The 19677-nt window shown below is 40.3% G+C and overlaps 1 protein-coding gene and 1 non-coding gene across 4 annotated transcripts in view; both read left to right on the top strand.

Annotated features, from left to right (window-relative positions):
• Positions 1–19170, top strand: part of LOC115214873 (membrane progestin receptor beta-like) — an 88965-nt gene extending 69795 nt beyond the window's left edge. The window contains exons 1-2 of one of the 3 annotated variants that reach the window (XM_036505576.1): positions 8946–9056; positions 17872–19170. In XM_036505576.1, coding sequence (XP_036361469.1) covers positions 17892–18911 — 1020 coding nt within the window. In that variant the 5' untranslated portion in view covers positions 8946–9056; positions 17872–17891 and the 3' untranslated portion in view covers positions 18912–19170. Of the gene's footprint in view, positions 1–8945; positions 9057–11652; positions 11693–17871 lie in introns of those variants that run through there. The other 2 variants (XM_036505577.1, XM_029783904.2) reach the window with 2 other exon arrangements.
• On the top strand, positions 11310–11380 carry Trnag-gcc. Its single transcript has one exon. It is a non-coding gene; the product is annotated as a tRNA-Gly (tRNA).
• Positions 19171–19677: the final 507 nt, after the last annotated feature.

The raw sequence follows: 19677 nt of genomic DNA, 5'->3' as shown, positions 1-19677 counted from the left end.
ACGGGAAGGAGGCTGTGGTGCTGGCATATATCAGAGAATTACTGATTTTGTGGATGTGTCCTGTGTTTCATCAGCAGTCACTAACAAAAAAATATCTCTTCTTTTAGGACAGTTACCACAAATATTGGCCTAATTTCTTCCTCACAGCATTTGATAAATATATTTTGCATTTGTGGTGACAGACATGGAATTTTTATTGCATTTCATTTAACTTGTTGAAACTGGAGGAAAATGCATTGCCTATAACCTTGGCAGGGCCTCCGAGACTGGTGAGATTGATGCTATTAATGTTCTATTTAAACTGTTGGAGGTCAACACTGCAGGAAAGACATGAGTAGGAAAAAGACTCCAGGAACGTGATGTTCGGGCGAGAAAGGACTGGACATAATGGTTAGTACTGGGCTAAGGAGGTTGGACATTCAAAGAATGATGAGAGATGGACAGACGAGTGGTGCAGAATACCTGCGTGATGGAGGTACAACACCAGCCAACATTCTTTTTAAATGTTTTTCCCGAATGGGATCAAATTCAGCTTACAACTCTATGAAATACTGGAAGCTCACTGAAACCCTCTTTTCATCTGTATCTATTATCCGCGCAATGGATATAGCCCTCATTTCATTTACTAAGCGGCTTAGCTATCACATCTATATTGACTGTACAGTTGTTTCATTTCTTTTATTGTCAACTATCTACTACCCTAACCAGTTCACAAACAGAAACAGTATAAGACTAACGATAATTAGTTTTCTTTGCATTTGAAATAGTCTTGTCTCGCTATTATTAACTTCAGTCTTTGATGGCTAAAATCTGGAGGTTTATTGCTTTAGAAAATTAGCCCTAATACTGTTTAATGCATTAACTCCGTTTTACGAAATATAAAAACCAATAAAATCATCCTCATATAGAATCACTTACGAAAAAATTACGTCAAAAATAACTTAATGTGCTAATATCGATTTTTAACATTAAATAGAATTTATTTATGAGCTGTGACTATTGTAAAAATCATTTTTAATTTACTGATGAAAACGATTTGGGCAACCAATCAAATCCCTAAAGCTATTCATATTTCGATGTGTTTACGAATATTTCTGCTTATGTATTATCGTACGTTCGTATAACAATATCTGCTCAGCGATATTTCTGAAGCTCACATCAAGATTGAGGTTCGGAACAATTCTGTAGATTCCCATCAACCCTGCTCTCTTTCGGCAGAGGATCACTCTTCTGGGATACTTCTTTTCGTTACGCAGCTCACCATGCTGTCTCTCGAATCGGGACAATGTCGACAAACACGATGTCACCATCCGTTCGTGTGATAAAGAAAGGGGAAGCCCTAGGACCGAGGACGTCGAAGGTCTCAACAGCGAGTGGCACAAATAGGAGTCTGTCAGAAAATGGCTCGTACTTCGTCATCTGCTCCTCTGTGTTGCGGCGGAAGCTCCCGAATTTTGACGGAGGTGACACGGCTAAGCGATATACGAAGGGCACCCCAAAAAAAACCCGGAATTTTGCAATGCTATTTTATACACTTAGTTTTACATGTTTACACTTTTATCGCCTTCAAAATATTCCCTATTTGAAGCAATGAATCGGCGCAGGCGCGTTTTCCACTCATCGAAGCAGTGCCGGAACTCTTCCGAAGTGATGCCTTTTAACACCTCCGTTGTTGTTTTTTTTTGTTTTTTCCTTCACTTTTTCCAGATTTGCAAATTCCGTAACCCCAGTTTTCATCACCTGTGAATACTTTCGAAAAAGGTCCGGATCAGCTTCCAACTGTTCTTTCAGTTCACGACATGCATTCACTTGTGACTGCTTTTGATCTTCTGTGAGCAAGCGAGACACAAATTTTGCTGTAATTCTTTTCATTTGCAATTCCTCGCTCAAAACACCAATCCAAGATACACCAATCATATCAATTTTATCAGTTGTTCAGTGACGGCCCTCCAAGATCAGTTCATGAATTTTCATGATGTTTTCATTCGTTCGGGAGGTCGACGGTCGTCCTGAACGAAGTTGGTCTTCAAGCGACAAGTGACCATTGCTAAAGTGTAAAAACCACTCGTAAACTTGTGTTTTGCTCATAGCAGCGTTTTTGCAAGCTATCTGATGCATGACAACTGTTTTGGCCGTCGTTTTCCCCAGCAGAAAACAGAATTTCGCAGAAGCACGCAGTTCCTTGTTTCAGCCATCGCAAAAATCGACGAACAGGGGAGAATTACTGCAAAACAAAGATGCACTACGTGGCAGTACGACACTACACGAAGACGCCAGTCGGCAGATTGAGACCCGAGGGTTACATAAACTGGCTTCTAGCGGCGGAAGCCCGAGCAACGGACTTGTCTCACCGGGAACGTTCCGGTTACTTTTGGGTACAGGAAAAAAATATATCCCATCTAGACACTTACCGTCGCCGGAGTTGATTCCAGCAGGCTCTAGTTGTGACCTCGGTAGTAGCAAGTCCTTTTAAATAACGTCCTTTAGTATGATGTGAGGGGAATATGTCTCGCACTATGATAACAAGAAAGTATGCACAGTCCAAACTCGTTGACATTAGCTCCACAGTTGTATTTCTTCTGTAGTTTATACGGAAATTGAAACTCATAACAACTCCGAGAAAGATGCCAGTCGACGAAGAGTACCGAGTTAAATGTAACTCTGCGTAACAACCTGGTATTGTATCCATCGACTTCCCCCACTATGCACTTGTCCACGAGGTTCTCCATATCACATACGAACCTAATGTGGGCCGTGGGTTCCAAACAGGCTATTCTGTCCTGCAGAAAACAGCTTATCAACGCGACGTGTGATAGCACAGTTCCGCCAGTACAAGGATACAATCAATTCTTTACTAACCTCCTGACTGTTTCGCTACCAAACAGTGGAGTTTATGTTCAACGACTGGCACCTTTCTCGACGATGCGTTCTTATGCATCGGTGTTGTCCTAAGCCCCAATCTCAGGACATACTCGAAGCTACTTAAATGTAAGTTTCATAAACACAGTTAAAGAGCTATTGTCGACGAGTTTGGACTGCACCCGCTCTCTTGTCGTGGGACGTTTCTTTCAACACATCATACTGAACGGTGTCATTAAAAAGGGCCTCAGCGCCCCAACGCTTTCCTGTCGCGACTGGAGCCTATCAGCCTCGACTGCAAAGACGGCAAGCATCCAGTTGGAACAATCTTGTCTCCGTTCGAAGAAGGCATAGGAAGCACTCCGTCGGTTACGACGACGAGGGTTCCGGTTGATCCGAATCAACGGAACAGCCTGCTCGTGAAATGAACGTGTAAGTGGCTGAGCACTCCACAGACACGTGTACCCTTAACGTAGTTCTCGGGGATATTCAGCGTGACACAGAGAGTGACAAGGCCGGCCCTTTGAAATACAGGTACAACAGAAACAGGAAGTAAGAGTGAGAGAAAGTTGTAGTGAAAGAGTACAGCAGGGATCACCACCATCCCCTGCCGGAGCCTCGTGGAGCTTTTAGGTGTTTTCGCTCAATAAACACTCACAACGCCCGGTCTGGGAATCGAAACCGCGAGTCCGCTGCCCTAACCACTGGGCCATTGCGCCTCCACTCGAAGAAGGCATATCGCTCATCTGAAACACCATGTATTGTGCTATATTCTTCGTTGCTACCCGTGTCACCTCGGCTAAAACACGGAAGCTTCCGCTTGCAACACAGAGGATTAGAAGATGGACACATTCCTCTTCAGACCAGTCGCTATTGAGCCCTCCGACACTCTTCATCTCAGAACAGCCGCTTTCTTCCTTCAAATTGTGATTAAGTCGCGCTTTCATTGCTACTATGTCTGATGCAGCACGTATTGATTTCAAATTTTGACACAAGGCCAGCAATTTTGGAGAAGGGTGGTAAGTCGATTGTATCTACCCCGGTGCACAACTGGTACTTATTTTTTTTCGATCTTGAAAGGATAAAGGGCAACGTCGACCTCAGAGGAATTTGAACTCAGAACATAAAGACGGACGAAGTGCCTCTAATCATTTTGTCCAGCGTGATAACAATCCTGCTAGCTCGCTGCCTTCTGATGTAACACACATGATGCAGCTTTCTGCATTGCAACATCTCTTCTGTTCTATCTGTGAGGTGTGAGAAAAATTGTTTTTAAAAAAAATTAAATTGTCATTCACACATAAATCGGAATTTCTTTTGTGATTTTCCATATTTTATAATATACCACATCTAAAAATACTGGGTTGGGGACTTTTGAAGGGATTTTTTCGCTATTTTTTGCCTGTTTTTCTTTTTGTTTTGTTCTTTTTCACACTGCCATTTTATAAAATCGTTGCCATATTTACCACGTGATTATTAATTTTTTCCACACTTAATTGCATTTTTTCACACTTTTTTCATTCTCTAAAAGCATTTTTCTATACAACATAAAAATTAGATGATAAATATGGTTGCTTTACTTTCTGTGCGAATTAAAAGTGCTTCAGAATGTGATGTATAAAATAAGCGGGGACGGGAATCATTTTAGTGGTGGCCTGCTGTTTCAAAGGGCTCGATGTGCGAAAATCCCGAAAGAAACAGAAAAATTCCGATTTATGTGACAGCTATTCTGAAACTTGGCTCTTGGGCCAACTGCATGAAGATGAGTTGGGAGGTGTGAAGTTAAGCCAGATTAGTTCTGAGATGTAAAATTAAGCCAGCCTTACAAAAAGCAAGTCTTACCACAAGTTGAGCAACAGAAGGATGACACTATTTCTATGTTTCACAAGATATCATTTTCCCGTAGATCTCTATATTTTTTGCATACTTTTGTTTCTTTACTTCAAGATCTTTTACTGTAGACCAGATATTTTTTTTCGCCATTCATTTCTGTCAAGAGCAGTAGATTCAACATCATTATATGGTATATTCAACTAAATATAGGCGGTGAGCTGGCAGAAACGTTAGCACGCCGGGCGAAATGCGTAGCCGTATTTCGTCTGCCGTTACGTTCTGAGTTCAAATTTCGCCGAGGTCGACTTTGCCTTTCATTCTTTCGGTGTCGATAAATTAAGTACCAGTTACGCACTGGGGTCGATATAATCGACTTAATCCCTTTGTCTGTCCTTGTTTGTCCCCTCTATGTTTAGCCCCTTGTGGGCAGTAAAGAATTGGGGGGGGGTTTACTGTTTTTGCTCCCCAACAAATTGCTCACCATATTAAAAACCCTGCTTAGGGATGCATTCACCCCCACCCCTTCCTCCACTGTATCACATGATCAGTCACTTCAGCTGATTGGAAACCAGCATAGTGTGAATTGATGAATTTCATACTTTCTCTCATACCTCTGTATCTGATGTAAACTAGTGTAAGCGATTTCCAGCTGATCCTGAGAATTTGACGAAGACATTTAAGTGAAAGTATTCTAAGAATTTTATATGATGGTTGTAAACAGTCCAAATTTCCAACATATGAAGAAGGGAGGACAGTACAAATGCACGATAAACCAAAAATTTTTATGCTGGCCTTAATGCATCATTATAACCATACACGATTCCTAAGAGAGCCAAATATTTTACTGCTTTTTGAATACAAGATGCAATTTCTGTGTCCAAAGTTTCTTTTCAGTTAGACTCACGCTTTTTGAAATTCAAAAATTGAATGAAAATTTTCAAATTTGATGTATTGATATTATTTTTCACGCTGAATCTGATGTTGAAATCAATTAGAACAAAATTAAAGGAATTGAAAAGTGTGAGCCAAATAGAACCCCCCAACATGTGTGTGGCTTTCGGTTGGTTAAAATTAATCAGAATTAGAAAACTTTAAAAGTGATTAACCTTTTATTTATGAATCCATAACAAAAATGAATTTCATCTCCATAATTAACAAACGAAACTACACCAATACACCAAATTTGAAATCAATTGGAACAAAATTAAAGAAATTGGAAAGTGTGAGCCAAAACCAACTACTATATATTGGTCCTCGGTAGTATAGTGGTAAGTATCCCCGCCTGTTTTTAGGTCCAGGCGCGGCTGTGTAGTAAGAAACTTGCTTCCCAACCACATGGTTCCGGGTTCAGTCCCACTGCGTGGCACCTTGGGCAAGTATCTTCTACTATAGCCCCGGGCCGACCAAAGCCTTGTGAGTGGATTTGGTAGACAGAAACTGGAAGAAGCCCGTCGTTTATATATATATATATATATATATATATATATATATATATATAATGTGTGTGTTTGTGTTTGTGTGTGTGTGTGTGGTGTGTGTGTATTTGTTTGTGTTTGTTCCCCCACCATCGCTTGACAACCAATGTATTTATGTCTCCGTAACTTAGCAGAAACTTATAGAATAAGTGCTAGACTTACAAAGAATAAGTCCTGGGAGTCGATTTCTTCGACTAACATCCTTTAAAGCGGTGCTCCAGCATGGCCACAGTCAAATAACTGAAGTAAAAGAATATATATATATATAATATATATATATATATATATATATATCTACCATAGGCGCAAGGCCTGAAAGTTGGGTGGAAGCGCTAGTCAATAACATCGATCCCAATGCTTGACTGATACTTATAACGGAAAGATTCGAATCAACAACATATATTTGACGGACAATAAAGGCCTGTTCTGGTATGGGTTGATACATCACTATAGTTTGTTTGTATTTTTTTACCATTAATCGTTAATCTAACGACGTCGTTCACAAGCAGTGTCAAATGCTTTGATGCGGTTTTGTAAACCTATCTCACTGTCAGGTATCAAATGCAATCACCGGCATAAGATTAGTAGCGGACATAAGATTAGTAATAAGAAGCCTAAATAGCAAAACACCCCTGGGGTGGATAGTACAAATGCAGAGCTTTTTAAGTGTGGAAGGGAGAAAATGACTGACATTCTTCACCCATTGATTGTTTTTCACTGAAGAAGTCCCACCAGATTGAGTAGACGCAATTTTTATATCATTATTCAAATCAGGTCCGATAATGCGGGAATTTTCGTGGACTATCCATCCCGTCTGTCAACTGTGGGGAAAGTGTAGACCCGTATGCTTTTGGAACGACTAAAAACATTCTTGTAACTTCGTACATACATACATACATACATACAATAGCTGTGTGGTAAAAGGCTTGCTTCTCAACCACATAGTTCCGGTTGACCAAAGACTTGTGAGTGGATTTGGTAGGTGGAAACTGAATGAAGACTATATATATATATAAATTTAAGGCGGCGAGCTGGCAGAAACGTTAGCATGCCGGGCGAAATGCGTAGCCGTATTTCGTCTGCCGTTACGTTCTGGGTTCAAATTCCGCCGAGGTCGACTTTGCCTTTCGTCCTTTCGGAGTCGATAAATTAAGTACCAGTTACGCACTGGGGTCGATGTAATCGATTTAATACCTATGGCTGTCCTTGTTTGTCCCCTCTATGTTTAGCCCCTTGTGGGCAGTAAAGAAATATGCAGGAGTGGCTGTGTGGTAAGTAGCTTGTTTACCAACTACATGGTTCCGGGTTCAGTTCCACTGCGTGGCACCTTGGGCAAGTGTCTTCTACTTATAGCCTCGGGCCGACCAAAGCCTTGTGAGTGGATTTGGTAGACGGAAACTGAAAGAAGCCCGTGTGTATGTGTTTGTGTATCTGTGTTTGTACCCCTAGCATTGCTTGACAGCCGATGCTGGTGTGTTTATGTCCCCGTTACTTAGCGGTTCGGCAAAAAGAGACCGATAGAATAAGTACTGGGCTTACAAAAAAAAAAAAAGAAGTCCCGGGGGGGCGGGGGCTCGAGTTGCTCGATTAAAGGCGGTGCTCCAGCATGGCCGCAGTCAAATGACTGAAACAAGTAAAAGAGAGAGTAAAGAGAGAAATTGATGTAACGACTCTCCCTAGACGCAAAACACACACACACACGCATGGATGCATGGATACATGTAAGTATCAGCCGTGTGCGCTCGTCCCTCCCTCCGTCGTCACTTTGACACTTTCACTCGTCTTCCCTGTATTTTCTATCAACCGGCGTCTGTTGACTTTAGCGTTTTTGTTTTTATTTGTAACGTTACGTCACGTGTGTGTGTGTGCACGCGCTCATGTGTGTGCGTGTGTGTGTGTGTGTGTGTGCACACATGTATGGGGGAGGTGGTGTGATACAGACAGCTTCATATAGACACAAAAGCACACACGCACACACACACACATACACACACACACGTGCACGCATACACACACACAGCACAGGGAGACATATTTTGTATCTTTAATGAGAGCATGCTTGTCTTTCAACCCCTCACCTCTCTCTCTCTTCTTTTTCATACACACACACACATACATACATACATACATACATACATACATACATACATTCGTACACGCAATCACATATACATACATACACATACACACACATTTATATGTGTATATATATATATATATATTTGTATGTGAGTGTACGTATGTGTGTATATATATATATATATATATACGTATAACTATATATATATATATATATATATATAGATACATCCAGATATCCACGCACGCAGGCACAGACACACATACACAATGTATTTCCATCCACAAATAGATACACAAACACATCCACAATTGTATGTATATATATATATATGTATGTGAGTGTACGTATGTGTATATATATATATATATATATATATAAATAAATGTATAACTATATATATATATATATATACACACACAGATACATCCAGATATCCACGCACGCAGGCACACACACACATACACAATAGATTTCCATCCACAAATACATACACACACACACATCCACATTTATATGTATATATATATTTGTATGTGAGTGTACGTATCTGTGTGTATACATATACATATATATATATATATATATATAAATGTATAACTATATATATATATACACACAGATACATCTAAATATCCACACACACACACACACACACACACATACACAATAGATTTCCATCCACAAACACACACACACACACACACACACAGACACGCATACTCACGCTCAGCGTTCACACACTGTCCAGTATTATTAAACATCTCTATGTTGTAGAGAAGAAGAAACTCGTCAGCTTTGATGTCGAGGTAAATATACACAACACACTTTTATACATTATATATACATTTTGTTTAGTTTTGTGTAACACTATTTCTCTCCATGTGTGTGTGTGTGTTATATTTGTTTCTCTCTCTCTCTCTCTCTCTCTCTCTCTCTCTCTCTCTCTCTCTCTCTCTCTCTCTCTCTGTATCCCTTGGTACTACTAGCGAACAGTGGTCCCGGTACTAGCTAGTCGTGACTAGTCGATCCTAAGCAAAGTAAAATAAAACACAAAATAAATAAATTTTTTTTTTGGCACAAAGTAAATGATTTTTGTTAAACAGAGTAAATAAAAACACAAAAACGCAAAGTAAGGATCGACTAGTCACGACTAGCTGGCGCGGACGCGCGACTGCGCGTGTGCGCGCACCGGGACCACTGTTCGCTAGTAGTACCAAGGGATACAGAGAGAGAGAGAAACAAATTATAACACACATACACACACACGGAAAGAAACTGTTCCCAAGTAGTACCTATCCCTTTATGTATCTCGCTTTCTCTCTCTCTCCCTCTCTCTCTCTCTCTCTCTCTCTCCCTCTCTCTCATACCTATCTCGATTTCTGTCTCTACCTCGAGTATCTTTTTTTCTCTTCTCTCTACCCATCAGTCTCTCCCTCTCACTTTCCTTCAATCAAGAATTTCGCTAAATTCACTGAAAACGTTCATTGCTCTATTTCGCTCGTTTGGTTCTCTATCTCATCTTGTTTCATTGATTGCATAAGAGTTTACCCGTCCTACTTGCACTATCACCCTTCATACCCATCTTCCGAGTATAAAAACTACTGCTCATATATTTCGATATCATAAGCAAACAGTTCTGAAGAGAAAGTTAACTTGGACGTGGTGTACAAACAGGCACTAAAACCTAGTCTTCAGAACTGCTTCTACTACTGATGATGATGATGACGATAATCCTTTCTACTATAGGCACAAGGCCTGAAATTTTGGGGGTGGGGACTAGTCGTTTACATCAACTCCAGGATGAAAGGCAAAGTCGACCTCAGCGGAATTTGAACTCAGATTTCTAATTTTGGGAGTTATACCCTAAATTTGGCAAGAAGAATATAATCTACCTGACTCCAGTATCTGATTTGTACAGTTTATTATTATTATTATTATTATTATTATTATTATTATTATTATTATTATTCAAAGTTGACTTTGGTAGGATTTGAACTCAGTATGCCAGAACCGTTAGCACGCCGGGTAAAATGCTTAGTGGTATTTCGTCCGCCGTTACGTTCTGAGTTCAAATTCCACCGAGGTCGACTTTGCCTTTCATCCTTTCTGAGTCGATAAATTAAGCACCAGTTATGCACTGGGGTCGATATAATCGACTTAATCCGTTTGTCTGTACTTGTTCGTCCCCTCTATGTTTAGCCCCTTGTGGGTAGTAAAGAAATAAGTATGTTGAATACACTTTCACATATAATGCCTCCAAACGTCTGTTCCTACCCTACATTCACCTTACCAAATTACTGGATCATTCTGTCTAACCATCAGCTACAATCATGGGATAGCCGCTTTCTCAGTCCCCACCCACTGGCTTCGTCCTCTTTCTCTAACCGTTTTACTGTCGAAATCAGATATCTCTTCTCGAAATTTCATTACCCTTAATTACTGAAAGCAGTTTTATGTACCGAACTATCACTTGTTGAGGAATGTCATGTCTGGAACCATGTTTGGAACCAAGTTCACTGAGGCAACGTGACCTGCAGAAAATACCAAATCTATTTTTGAGTAGGTACTTAACATTATTACCAGAATAAACATGAAACTTAATTTTGCAGTCAAAGATTTAAGTTTTCCAGTTGTTACCAAGTGCAGTGCCCCCCCCCCCAAGTTGACAAATAATAACCCAACTCCACTAAAATATATGGGGATAGATTCCATTTTGCTTCTTTTTATTAATGAGAAAACAAAGTGGCATTTGCATCCATATAATTCTTCTTTGCTGACATATTGGACAAGTTTTAAAAGTTTAAATCAAGATTTTTATCATACATGACAATTTTCCTGTCTCTTTAATCACCACAGGATCACCCAACCCCCACCGTGGAAAAGACCAATCAAACGCTCAAGGCTTTGTCTTCTCGTGTAACATCCAAACTAAATATTTCAAATAAAAACAGCAATAATAATAATTCTTTCTATTATAGGCAGAAGACCTGAAATTTTATGGGGGTGGGGGCCAGCCAATTGCATCTATCTCGGTACTCAACTGCTACTGGTTTATCAACCCATCGGTGGTTCAGTGGTAGAATGCTCGCCTGCCACGCGGGCGGCCTGGGTTCGTTTCCCGGCCGATGCAACTTAACTTTTGAGGCGGTGAGCTGGCAGAAACGTTAGCACGCCGGGCGAAATGCTTAGCGGTATTTCGCCTGTCGTTACGTTCTGAGTTCAAATTCCGCCGAGGTCGACTTTGCCTTTCATCCATTCGGGGTCGATAAATAAAGTACCAGTTTCGCACTGGGGTCGATATAATCGACTTAATACCTGTGTCTGTCCTTGTTTGTCCCCTCTATGTTTAGCCCCTTGTGAGTAATAAAGAAATTGGTTTATCAACCCAAAAAGGACGCAAGGCAAAATCGACCTTGCTGGAATTTGAACTCAGAATGTAAAGGCTGACCAAATGCCTCTAAGCATTTTGTTCAGCGTGCTAACAGTTCTGCCATCTCGCCACCTTAATAAGAGCAACAATAGTAATCATAATCCTTTCTACTAAGCACAAAACGTGAAATTTGCAGGGAATGGCTGGTTGATTATATCATAACTGGTACTTGTTTCATCAACCTCGGTGGCATTTGAATTCAGAACATACAGAAAAACGAAATGCCACGAAGCATTTTACCCAGCACAGTAAGGATTCTGCCAACTCACCACCCTAACAATAATAATCCTTTCTACTAATAGGCACAAGGCTTGAAACTTGGCAGGAGGGGATAGTTGATCACATCAGCATCAACTCTGAAAGGATGAAAGGCAAAGTCAACCTCGGCCAAATTTGAATTCAGTATGTAGCAACAGATGAAATACCTATTTCTTTACTAGCCACAAGGGGCTAAACACAGAGAGGACAAACAAGGACAGACAAACGGATTAAGTCGATTATATCAACCCCAATGCATAACTGGTACTTAATTTATCGACCCCGAAAGGATGAAGGCAAAGTCGACCTCAGCGGAATTTGAACTCAGATTTCTAATTTTGGGAGTTATACCCTAAATTGGCAAGAAGAATATAATCTACCTGACTCCAGTATCTGATTTGTACAGTTTATTATTATTATATTATTATTATTATTATTATTATTATTATTATTATTCAAAGTTGACTTTGGTAGGATTTGAACTCAGTATGCCAGAACCGTTAGCACGCCGGGTAAAATGCTTAGTGGTATTTCGTCCGCCGTTACGTTCTGAGTTCAAATTCCACCGAGGTCGACTTTGCCTTTCATCCTTTCTGAGTCGATAAATTAAGCACCAGTTATGCACTGGGGTCGATATAATCGACTTAATCCGTTTGTCTGTACTTGTTCGTCCCCTCTATGTTTAGCCCCTTGTGGGTAGTAAAGAAATAAGTATGTTGAATACACTTTCACATATAATGCCTCCAAACGTCTGTTCCTACCCTACATTCACCTTACCAAATTACTGGATCATTCTGTCTAACCATCAGCTACAATCATGGGATAGCCGCTTTCTCAGTCCCCACCCACTGGCTTCGTCCTCTTTCTCTAACCGTTTTACTGTCGAAATCAGATATCTCTTCTCGAAATTTCATTACCCTTAATTACTGAAAGCAGTTTTATGTACCGAACTATCACTTGTTGAGGAATGTCATGTCTGGAACCATGTTTGGAACCAAGTTCACTGAGGCAACGTGACCTGCAGAAAATACCAAATCTATTTTTGAGTAGGTACTTAACATTATTACCAGAATAAACATGAAACTTAATTTTGCAGTCAAAGATTTAAGTTTTCCAGTTGTTACCAAGTGCAGTGCCCCCCCCCCCCCAAGTTGACAAATAATAACCCAACTCCACTAAAATATATGGGGATAGATTCCATTTTGCTTCTTTTTATTAATGAGAAAACAAAGTGGCATTTGCATCCATATAATTCTTCTTTGCTGACATATTGGACAAGTTTTAAAAGTTTAAATCAAGATTTTTATCATACATGACAATTTTCCTGTCTCTTTAATCACCACAGGATCACCCAACCCCCACCGTGGAAAAGACCAATCAAACGCTCAAGGCTTTGTCTTCTCGTGTAACATCCAAACTAAATATTTCAAATAAAAACAGCAATAATAATAATTCTTTCTATTATAGGCAGAAGACCTGAAATTTTATGGGGGTGGGGGCCAGCCAATTGCATCTATCTCGGTACTCAACTGCTACTGGTTTATCAACCCATCGGTGGTTCAGTGGTAGAATGCTCGCCTGCCACGCGGGCGGCCTGGGTTCGTTTCCGGCCGATGCAACTTAACTTTTGAGGCGGTGAGCTGGCAGAAACGTTAGCACGCCGGGCGAAATGCTTAGCGGTATTCGCCTGTCGTTACGTTCTGAGTTCAAATTCCGCCGAGGTCGACTTTGCCTTTCATCCATTCGGGGTCGATAATAAAGTACCAGTTCGCACTGGGGTCGATATAATCGACTTAATACCTGTGTCTGTCCTTGTTTGTCCCCTCTATGTTTAGCCCCTTGTGAGTAATAAAGAAATTGGTTTATCAACCCAAAAAGGACGCAAGGCAAAATCGACCTTGCTGAATTTGAACTCAGAATGTAAAGGCTGACCAAATGCCTCTAAGCATTTTGTTCAGCGTGCTAACAGTTCTGCCATCTCGCCACCTTAATAAGAGCAACAATAGTAATCATAATCCTTTCTACTAAGCACAAGACGTGAAATTTGCAGGGAATGGCTGGTTGATTATATCATAACTGGTACTTGTTTCATCAACCTCGGTGGCATTTGAATTCAGAACATACAGAAAAACGAAATGCCACGAAGCATTTTACCCAGCACAGTAAGGATTCTGCCAACTCACCACCCTAACAATAATAATCCTTCTACTAATAGGCACAAGGCTTGAAACTTGGCAGGAGGGGATAGTTGATCACATCAGCATCAACTCTGAAAGGATGAAGGCAAAGTCAACCTCGGCCAAATTTGAATTCAGTATGTAGCAACAGATGAAATACCTATTTCTTTACTAGCCACAAGGGGCTAAACACAGAGAGGACAAACAAGGACAGACAAACGGATTAAGTCGATTATATCAACCCCAATGCATAACTGGTACTTAATTTATCGACCCCGAAAGGATGAAAGGCAAAGTCGACCTCGGCGGGATTTTAACTCAGAACGTAACGGCAGACGAAATACGGCTACGCATTTTAGTCTGGCGTGCTAACGATTCTGCCAGCTCACTACTTCATCAACAGATGAAATACCACTAGGCACTTCGCCCAGCATGATTCTACCAGCTCACTGCCCTAATAATAATAATAATAATAATAATAATAATAATAATAATAAATGCCCTGATGCAGTACCAGGCAGTGGCTCTCATGGCTTCTGATCTTAAATGATTGGAAGTGTTATCATGTACATTGTTTTGTCTTGGTGTAAAAGATAGGCTTACAGCAAATATTCTGCTCAGTACCACAGATTTGCTTCTGAGTTGCTTGACCATAACCAGCTGTCCCTTGGTGGCTGACGATATGTGCATCTCTGATACAAGCAGAAGTAGTGGGGGAGCATCATAGCCATGTGTTGAGAGGGATTCTTTGGGGTTGGAATAATTCACCTCTGGAAACATAGGTGTTTCATTCAACACTCTTAAACAACCCTTATTCAGGGACCTTTTCAGTGGGATGGGCTACTTGACCTTAAGAAATTTCTAACTGGGTCCCACCTGCAAGGTCGTGTGGTGTTTATCTTGATATGAGATCCCCATGTCACACACATATGGTTGTGATGCATGTGTCTGGTGTACCCTTATCACATGGGTAGTCCTGATAGGTATACTGGGCTTTGTATATTTGTATGTTAGTGCAACTTTGATGGCATGCACTGCTCTCTCAATAATAATAATAATAATAATTCTTTCTAGTTCTGATGCAGGCCAGCAGTTTTGAGGGGAGGGTGAAGTCGGTTACATCAACTTCAGTACTCAACTTGTACTTGTCTTATTGTCCCTCAAAGAATGAGAAACAAAGTTAACTTTGGCAGAATTTGAAATCAGAATGTAAAAAAGCAGAAGAATTGCTGCTAAGCATTTTTGTCTGACACACTAACATTTCTACCAGTTCAGTGACTTCATAATAATAATAATAATGATTTCTGATTCAAGCATGAGGCCAGTAGTTTTTAGAGAAGGAACCATCCGAACGTGGCCGTTGCCAGCGCCGCCCCGATTGGCCTCGTGCCGGTGGCACATAAAAAGCACCATCCGATCGTGGCCATTGCCAGCCTTGTCTGGCACGTAAAAAGCACCCCCTACACTCACGGAGTGGTTGGCGTTAGGAAGGGCATCCAGCCATAGAAACACTGCCAGATCAGACTGGGCCTGGCGCAGCCTTCTGGCTTCCCAGACCCCAGTTGAACCGTCCAACCCATGCTAGCATGGAAAGCGGACGCTAAACGATGATGATGAAGTTAGTTAATGTCATCAATCCCAGTACCTGATAGGTACGGTATTTTATTGGCTCTGAAAGATTCAATTTTGCCTGGGACCTGTAACTTGGCAAGCACTAGTTAGTGCCTTTTTAACTAAAAGAAGAGTCCATTGTGCGTGCGTGTGTGTGTGCACGTGTAAGTGCGTCCATGTGTGTGTGTGTGTGTGTATTAATAACAATTGCTTTTCTGTCAAGTTATGCAAAAAAAACAATTTAACAGTAAACTAAAGGATTACTCAGTACTTTTTAGTAGAGTACATATTTATTAAACTTTTACTAGGAAAAGGTTGACAATGACTGCAAAGTTTAAACTTGTTTGCCTTTGTGTGTGTGTGTGTGTGTTCATGTCACCTTGTTTTGAGATTGTGTACTAATTGTAAACAAGTAGCACTGTCATACAAGCGGCGTTCATTTGTGATCTTCTCTGAAAACATGTACTGCCATTATTTATTTATTTATTTATTTATTTTTTCCTTTTACTTGTTTCAGTCATTTGACTGCGGCCACGCTGGAGCACCGCCTTTAGTTGAGCAAATCGACCTCGGGACTTATTCTTTGTAAGCCCAGTACTTATTCTATCGGTCTCTTTCTGCCGAACCGCTAAGTGACGGGGGACGTAAACACACCAGCATTGGTTGTCAAGCAATGCTAGAGGGACAAACACAGACACACAAACATATACACACACATACACACACACACATATATATATATATACATATATACGACAGGCTTCTTTCAGTTTCCGTCTACCAAATCCACTCACAAGGCATTGGTCGGCCCGGGGCTATAGCAGAAGACACTTGCCCAAGATGCCACGCAGTGGGACTGAACCTGGAACCATGTGGTTGGTTAGCAAGCTACTTACCACACAGCCACTCCTGCGCCTGTTCAAAAGGCTAGAAAAATATTACCTTGACTTGGGAATAAATGCCTGTTGGCAACAGCGATAGAAAGTCTGCTTCAACAGATTTCATCTGAACCAAACAAATTTGGAAAAGCAGATATTATGATGACAAGGATGAGAATAACACTTAACATTCATTTTTTAAATTCACATTGGTGTGGAAGTATTTTGTTAGTGTAGTTGTTGTTGCTTAGTCTCAAATCCAGCTGGACTATGATCAAAGGTGCTCCAGCTAGGACCATCCTGTCTTATTTTTCAAATACAGTATGACTACTTTATCTAGTGTGTCTTTCATTTTTGTAGTTGGTAAGATGTGATTTGAGGGAAATTTTGGTTATTTCTGGCAGGTTAATCAAACACATACTAGCACTATTTTTGATGTTATAGGGCAGTTGTATTTACTGCTGACTGATGGCCCTTTCTATTACTAACCATTCACCTGTGAAGTAGGTGTGGAACCCAGATTAAGTAGAGTTAAGTGCTATACCTAGCACCTTACTTAGCCACTTTTTTCATGCTTTTGTTAGGTGCAGGAGTGGCTGTGTGGTAAGTAGCTTGCTTACCAACCACATGGTTCCGAGTTCAGTCCCACTGCATGTCTTCTACTATAGCCTCAGGCCGACCAAAGCCTTGTGAGTGTATTTGGTAGGCGGAAACTGAAAGAAGCCCGTCATATATATGTATATATGCGTGTATGTGTTTGTGTGTCTGTGTTTGTCCCCCTAGCATTGCTTGACAACCGATGCTGGTGTGTTTACGTCCTCGTTACTTAGCGGTTCGGCAAAAGAGACCGATAGAATAAGTACTGGGCTTACAAAAGAAAAAGTCCCGGGGTCGAGTTGCTCGATTAAAGGCGGTGCTCCAGCATGGCCGCAGTCAAATGACTGAAACAAATAAAAGAGTAAAAGAGCTATAGATTTCTGCAGTATTACATATCTAGTGGTACTTTGGTCAGTTAAAATGGAATAGAGTTAGTTGCATGGCTGGAACTTTAGTACAATAGACTTGATGCATTATAGCCTTTAATTTTTGTACAGCTAGCTGTTGAGTTAAAAGACCACGATACAGTGATTGTGGTAAGATTTGAGTGTGAATATTTACAACTACTAATTGAAATTATGTTTATTGTTGTTTGTTCAAAATTGATGTAGGTTTATCAATACATGAAATATATTCACTGACTTTCTGTGCTTTTTGTTTATTTTACCAGGAAATACTTCAGCTGAAGAAATGGTACAACTAATGAAGCCAACTGTTTCAAAAGAACATGTTCCCCTCCTCTTTCACGAACCACATGTTTTGTCTGGTTTCCGACACATCCACCAACCATGGACTTACTACTTCCTCAGCTTATTTCAAATACATAACGAATGTCTGAACTCATGGACTCATCTCATTGCAATGCTCCTTGTCATCAAGAAAATGATGACCTTCTCCAAGGAATTCAGCCTATTCACTGACCCTTACATGTGGCCTTTGACCTCAGGTATTCTAAGTATTGTCATTTTATATCTCTGCAGCAGCTTGGCCCATTGCCTGCAATCACGTTCTGAACTTGCCCATTACACATGCTTCATGTTTGATTATGCTGGAATTGGTCTCTATGGAATTGGCAGTATTATTCTTCATTACAACTACTGCATGCTTCCGTCTTTCAACATTGGAATTTTGCAGAGCTGGATCATTCCTGTTGGAGTGATCCTTGGTGTTTGCGTGTGTCTCTGTTGCAGTATTTCAAAAGTGCGGTACAAACGACCTTACCCATTTATTCGAAAAGTCTGGCAACTGGGTTCTGTTGGCGGAATCTATGCATTACTTATTTTACCAATCGCACATCGGGTTTTATTAATGATTTTGACATCGGAGTGGGACAAAGGCCTCCCACATCACATAGAACAGATGATCTGGTTTATAATGGCTGGGTTCTTCTTTGGTTCAGACATTCCACAGCGTTTCTTCCCTGGAAAATTCGACTTTTTGGGACACAGTCACCAGTTGTTTCATATTTGTATCATGATGGTCTCATGGAAACAGCTGGATGGTATTTACGAAGATATAGTAGAATGGAAGACATCATTGTATGAGAAAGACCCTCCAACATTTTCTAGCACATTTGGGGCGATATTTTTGACAATCTTTATAAATTTAATTGTTGTTGTTATTTTCACGGAAAGCGCAAAACAATTCATTAATCAAGGGAAATCCTGTGAGAGAAAAACAGACCATATCTCGGTGAAGAAAAAAAACTAACTTGTAGAAATTTTTCCAAATATTTAAAATAAATGTATGCAGATGTGATAAGAGGAACAAAAAAAAAAGTAGAACATCTTTGTATATTGTCATGCACACACACATGCACACACACACACACACACACACCACACACACACACACACACACACTCACTCACACATATAAAATACTGTGTTGGCTAAAAATCATAGGTTATATTTTGTAGTACAGTATAGTATTGCAAAGGTAAAAAAAACCAGTTAGCACACCAATAACATGTGTGTGCGTGTTTGTATGTGCATATGGAAGTAATGTATAATATGTTTACAAATCAATGTGCTTAATTTCATAATGAAAATATAGAATCTGTAGATAATGAGATAAAGATGGGAGCCTTGGCAGTTGGAAGTAAGGATCAAACCAGTCAGTTTTTCACACTGAGTCTAAATCTCTGTTTATTAAACACATTATACATGACTTCTGTATTCATATTTACAACTATATATATATACACACACACACACACACACACTCATGCATGTAAACAAGCTTCAATGTGTGTGTGTGTGTGTGTGTGTATGCATGTGTGTGTGCTTAGATTAATGGTTTTTGTAGTTGTTTATTTACATAGAATTTCAATAACAAATATATATGGTTGTTTTACAGCAATCCTATTGACCACTGCTTCTTATCTTCTTACTCATGCCCCCCACTGTCACATAAATATCCACACAGAACAGGCAAAAGTGTCAGGAATAAGGCTGATGTCCATAATCAAGCTAGC

Source organism: Octopus sinensis, linkage group LG8, assembly GCF_006345805.1.
Source record: "Octopus sinensis linkage group LG8, ASM634580v1, whole genome shotgun sequence".
NCBI lineage: Eukaryota > Metazoa > Mollusca > Cephalopoda > Octopoda > Octopodidae > Octopus > Octopus sinensis.
Note: the sequence above shows the minus strand (reverse complement) of the source record. Positions and strands in the feature narration are given on the sequence as shown.